The sequence below is a fragment of the Miscanthus floridulus genome, chromosome 2 (assembly GCF_019320115.1).
Source record: "Miscanthus floridulus cultivar M001 chromosome 2, ASM1932011v1, whole genome shotgun sequence".
Taxonomy (NCBI): Eukaryota; Viridiplantae; Streptophyta; class Magnoliopsida; order Poales; family Poaceae; genus Miscanthus; species Miscanthus floridulus.
The window spans coordinates 13,379,352-13,385,351 of NC_089581.1; the positions used below are offsets into that span (position 1 = coordinate 13,379,352).

General features: G+C 40.9%; 1 protein-coding gene across 2 annotated transcripts; it reads right to left on the reverse strand.

The window, feature by feature from the left end:
• Window positions 1-981: 981 nt before the first annotated feature.
• LOC136537976 (probable prolyl 4-hydroxylase 9) lies at window positions 982-5,159 on the reverse strand. Of its 2 annotated transcripts, none has more exons than XR_010779179.1 (8): window positions 4,694-5,159; window positions 4,475-4,588; window positions 3,360-3,517; window positions 2,934-3,036; window positions 2,043-2,138; window positions 1,723-1,788; window positions 1,535-1,632; window positions 982-1,234 (listed from the first exon to the last, which is right to left on the reverse strand). XR_010779179.1 is itself a non-coding variant. In XM_066529954.1 (8 exons), the coding sequence occupies exons 1-8, from the start codon at window positions 4,838-4,840 to the stop codon at window positions 1,154-1,156; spliced, it is 885 nt and encodes a 294-aa protein (XP_066386051.1). In that variant the 5' UTR covers window positions 4,841-5,158; the 3' UTR covers window positions 982-1,153. The 2 variants fall into 2 exon arrangements, 1 of the variants encoding a protein (XP_066386051.1); XM_066529954.1 differs by having other exon boundaries at window positions 1,535-1,654; window positions 4,694-5,158.
• Between the last annotated feature and the right edge of the window lie 841 nt (window positions 5,160-6,000).

A 6,000-nucleotide genomic window follows, 5' to 3' on the forward strand; every position in this document is an offset into this window, starting at 1 on the left:
GGCGGTGTCATTAACTTCCATATCTAGGACGAGAAAAGCAGCGTGACCATTTGCCCATTTGATCGATGCCATTTTAGACGATGAGTGTGGACCCCATTAGATTTTCTACGTTTTTTTATTGGGTATATCCGTATTATTGTGTAACTCAACACTGATAGATACTCCGTCCCTGCGACAAATGTCGCAATGGAAATCATGTTGGTTAAAGTTTTTAAGTTTGATAAGGTTTGTAAAAAAATATTAGCAACATTTATATCTTTAAATAAGTTTATTATAAAAATAGATTTAACGGTCTATCTAAGATACTAATTCTGTATCATAAATATTAATATTTTTTGTATATATTTAGTCAAAGTTAAGTAGCTTTGACTTCTCAGGAATTGAGAACGATGGTTAAAAAGGAACGGAGGGAGTACATGAGTATATAACATTGCTACCACGTGTATGTTAACTTGTTAAGTAAACATATCACCACTGATTAGTGAGGTTTGAACATTGAGTGAACCACTCATTATATATGCAAATTAGTAGTTAGGAAACTTAAATAACAATTAGACGTTTGAATCTTGAATGATCATATGTGCAAATAATAGTTCTGGAACTTAAATAACACGAGAGCTTTGAATCTCGGGTGACCATCCATATATGCAAACCAATCACATTATATATGCAAATTAATAGCTCGGTGATTTAAATAACACTAGAGAGGTTTGAATTCCAAATGATTATATATGCATAGTTCGGAAACATAAATAACACTAGAGAGGTTTGAATTTAAGTGAACCAGCTACTAAGTTTGTGGACCATCAATGTATGCAATAAATAGTTCGGGGATCTAGTTTGATCAAACACTTGGTAGCGCTTCAACGTCGTAGTTTCACTTTTCCAGTAATGCAATCGAATGTGTTCTACTGTTTATGTGCCGAGGGCAATACAGCACGAACTCGGAAAAGGAAAGACATCATGGAAAGCCACTTGCCCACTTGTAAGTTATAGCGCTATATATTGACACGATGCAAATAGATTTGGTTACACTTTCCTTCCGTTGGTTCAACCGTGTACGGTAATTGAACAAATACTAAAGTATATATGGTCAGTATATGTGCGCTTGATCTATTTTGAAGGGACACATGACCCCTGAGCCTTTCGATTTCTACACTATATTGTCTCTGATCCATTTTGTGGCGACCCATTTCTCGCCCTTGATGACAGGGCAGCTACCATGAAGTGAAGTCTGCGACAGCATGTGCAAACGCAAGTTAGCAGCATAAACTATCCAATGTCCACACTAGTCATTTGTAACTCTAAATTGATTTCCATCGCACACAAAATCTAACGTCTACCTCGCAAAGAAAAGAATTTACTACCTCCGTTCACAAATATAAAAGTCCAGGTGCATAGCGAGAATGCTTATATTTGTGGACAGAAGTAGTATATATTCTAGAATAAAAGAACGAACATGAGTTCTACTTCGTGTACAACTTAGAGAACGGGAAACACAAGTACAGGGCCACTTTGATAGGCCAGCACGTACCCGGTCAATGGTTCCATTTACCATAAGGGAGTAGAACAAGAGTCCATCACCCTTCCTTGGTTTTACCTTCTGGCCAATGCACTTTTCATAGTCATACCCTATATCCATATTCTCACTATTCTGTAATCAGCACAGTACTCATTACAATCTGCTATCAAAAATACATATAAAAACTTTCTTGCACTCACCTCGTATGGGAACATAGTTTCTCCCCCTTCTTCGACATCCGTGAGATAAAGCAAGAAAGATGCCACCTGGGAAATTGCATTTCAATAGCTTGTTAGTTACACAGTTTAATTGAATAATTTCAAGACAAAAACATACACAAACCCAAGGTATAACCTAAAGTACTAAATGTTTGTTATATCAGATGTAGGATTCCCTGGAGGAAAAATGTTACTGAGAACTAGCATTTTCTACTGCATTTGTTCTTGAAAGAGTCAAAGTAATTCAGTTCGCACATCACAACAAATGCTGAAGTTAGCCTGGAGCAAGCAAATTGCCATACCCTTTGACTTTTTTGTGGACCATACTGGACTGGGTCAAATGCGTCATAATGTGAAGCATACCTTTGTCCAATATTATACCGCAGGACATTAAATGGCTGCAACATACAGTAAAAGCAAATAGTTAATCAATGAAACGTTATAAATGCTCATTTTTTCATGCCCTTTTCTAATAGATTCTAAATGATCCCCAACATTGTCCTTTTCAATGGGGGTGCTCAAAATTTGCGCAAAGGAATATATCATCCATATATCAAATGTGATCTTCATTCCATGTAAGGGGCAAGTACATGTGTAGCAATAGAAAGATTAAGTTACTGCAAAGATTATATCTAAAACCACAGACACTATAGAAACTTCCTGTTAGATCCTAATGAACAATAAGATTACTTTCAAAGTTATATTTGCATTTGTGGAAGATAATACTACCATATTTTTATTAAGCGACACTTCATATACCAGTACCAAATCAGGAAACTACCAAACCTGCAAAACTTATACTTCAAGTGAAATCCAGTATACCATGGAATGATTGAATGCACTTTTCTTTAGCAGCCAATGCATGATAGATTGATAGCACTTAGCAGAAATGATAAATTAACATGGATTATAACTTCTGCTTTAGGTTGGGACTATATTGTTTAATAATTATTTTTCTCCCTGTAGATCACTACATCCCTTGTTATTTTTTTTACTATAACTATTGAGTTGGTTTGTTCCCCAGTGTGCTGGTTCTCATCAACGCAAAAAAAAAAAAAAAGTTCAAGAAAAGGGGACAGGAAAAAAAAGAGAAAGAGGCACATGTAGATTTCTACAGCTAATCAATTCTCTGACCAAACTTGGAATAATTAAACCACAAAGTATGGTATACAAGTGCAAATATTATGTAGTACCTCCCCATGATTTCGGGGTAACATGGTAGCCCTTGCAATCTTCTTCTCGATTTCTGCAAGGGTTCTACTTGGGTCTTCATTAGCAATGAGGAATGTTCCCGAACTGTTTGGCATAAGGATCCATCAGTTCAATGAGGCTCAGATAATGCCACAAGCTAGTTATTTTCATGATTGTGTGTGGAAGACAAATTGGGTATAAAAATGTCTGAAAATATAGTTCATGAGAACTCTAAAGATCAAGAATACTAATAATCCAACACATGCTCCTAAAAATAGGCAGTTCTGAGATGGCATTGCTCATTGCAGCATAAGTACAATCCATAGAAAAAGCTACTGCAAAATCTCTCCACAGTAATAAATGTGGACTGATTTGTCAGCCTATTTGGTTATTCCTTTACCGCACTTACTCTTGGACTTTAAGGTTACCTTGTCCTGATTCCTTTTTCACTCTCCACGGTTTCTCCTTTCCTCAGAGCTAATGTTGATGGCTTCAGTCTCTCCTTTGCAGTTTTTACTATATTTTCACACTGTTCTGATGTCGCAAATTGTGGAAAGTACAAAGCACGAGGCTGCCAGCTCAAAATCTGCTCAAGAGTTCAGAATACATTATTAAAACAGCACAGGTAGATTTCAGGAACATAATGACAAATGGAAAAAAAACCCCAGCAATTTCTAGTGAAGCTGAGGTCATGGTGTATTATGTAACAGAAGAAATACAATTAAAGATATTACTGAATTCTTACCCTGGAAACAAGTAGTGTCAGCCTGCCAGGATATAGGATGCACAGCCATAAGCTAAATGTCAGAAGTCAGATGCGTATCTCGTGTCACGGTGAGAAATCTAGGGTGTATAAATTGTTCGCACGATATCAAATCAACCCATTCTATACCTAAAAAAGTATGCTCAATGTAGCCGATACTCTGCAGAATTGTTCAATGCATAAACACAATAAAATCTAAATGTGCTGCATCCATTCATTGCAACAACTGTTCTTGAGTAATAGGAACCTACATTAGCTGCACGATGGCAGAAACTGAGATACAACTGTGATTGGTGAGGGTGCCACGAAAGTCCCACAACACCCACACCTCCTGCATTTTCCTCTTATGCCAGGAAGCCTGCTAAATTTGAAATGCTTATCAATCTTCCCAACACGCAAGACCATGAGGCCACGAAAATTGCATGCACGCAACTGACGCCCAAACTCCGCCACAATCACATGCTAGTTATCAGGGCATCACAGCAAAACCGCTGCCCACAAGGTACAGTCAAAATTGGGGAAACATTACACTGACAAGGTAGTTTCACCCCAAAGTGGGTCGCTGCATGATATCATTCACATCAAATACCCAAAAGATGAATTCTACCAACCGAGGAATATCGCCACCAAAGTCAGTTCATTCATGAGCTAGCTTAGAATTAATTCACGAACATACGTGCCCGCACCAATGCTCATCACGCCGAATGTTTGACAAAACAATGGGCAAGAGAAGACGGGGGCAACCGCCCTCGCGGAGATGGAACCGGAACGAGACATCACCTGGTATGGGATTACGGACGGCGCAGCCTCGCCGGACTCGCCGTATGGCATCTCAGGCCACGCCGTCTCCAGCAGCCGCTCCCTCGGCACCGGCATGTCCGCCTCCTCCGGATCCTGCACCGCGCCACCCGCCGCACCGCAGCCAGCCCACCCAGATCAGGAGCGGCGCTACAGGGCAGCAACGAATCGGAACGTGCCGCGGGGCTCGCCGTCGCGTACCTGGGTGAAGAGCAGCGAGCCGAAGAAGCCGGCGAGGAAGAAGAGGGAGCAGGAGAGGAGCACCACGGGAAGCCGCAGTCGCGTTCGCATCAGACCCGCGCCGCCGGCACCTCCGCCGGCGGCCCTGATGACGCCACCTCCCTTCATTCCGCGCGCTAACGGAGAGCCGGAGACGAGGACGATCCGGCGATGAGAGGAGAGGTTGCTCTTGCTCGCGTCGCGTCGCGGGAGAGGCGGGTCTTCTCTGAATGAATCTCTGAACGGAGCGAGCGAGTTTATTTGTTCGTCAGGTGTCCGAGCACTGACGGGTGGGACCGAATACTCGATAGACGGGCCCGGTGCGCGACGTCACGTCCCTAAAGATTAAAGAACCCGCAGTCAGTTACGGTGGGCCCAGGAACAAAGTCTACAACTTCACAGCTAGAGAGTGGAATAAGATTTGTTCTCTTTTCTTTTTGCGGAATGGAATAGGCGGAAAAGTTAAAGATTTAGTGTGAAAAAATATAAGAGTTAAATACTTTTTTTTATAAGAAGAGTTAAATCCCTAGAGCCGCTTGGCCTAAGCAATATGATGGCCCATCACCTTCTTATCCTTCACCTTTTTTTTGTGATGAAATGTAATAGATTAGTAGTCTACCACCATCTCAGCCCTTATTATAAGTAATAATCAGCGTGCAGTATAGAATCATTTCATCAAAATTAATAAAGTAGGATGAACTCAAGACGAACCAGCTCATTTATTACGTGGCGGTTAAATTCAACATCAATGGGAACGTAAGTGCAACAGCAAGCTACTACTGCGGCCTTCACCCCAAACTATCACATCGAATCTTACGACACATACATAAAGTATTAAATATAGACGAAAAAAACTAATTACACAGTTTGGTTGGAAATCATGAGATGAATGTTTTAAGACTAATTAGTCCATGATTAGCCATAAGTGCTACAGTAACTGACATGCGCTAATGGCGGATTAATTAGACTTAATAAATTCGTCTCATAGTTTTCAGGCGAGCTATGTAATTAGTTTTTTATCAGTATCCGAAAACTCCTTTCGACGTCCCCGAAACATCCGATGTGTCATCCAAAAATTTTCACTTCGCGAACTAAACATAGCCTACTTATCTTATCAGCATGTACACTGGAGTGCAACGGCAAGCTCGTCAGGTTCATAAATTTGGGGTGCCTCGTGGATCTGCTTTTCAGCAAAAACTCGGCCCAGCAGACGACGTTGTGAGCGCCGACAAACCGCCTTGTACTCGACGGCATGGGCAACAAGACTAGGTAGCACACATACTCTCTTT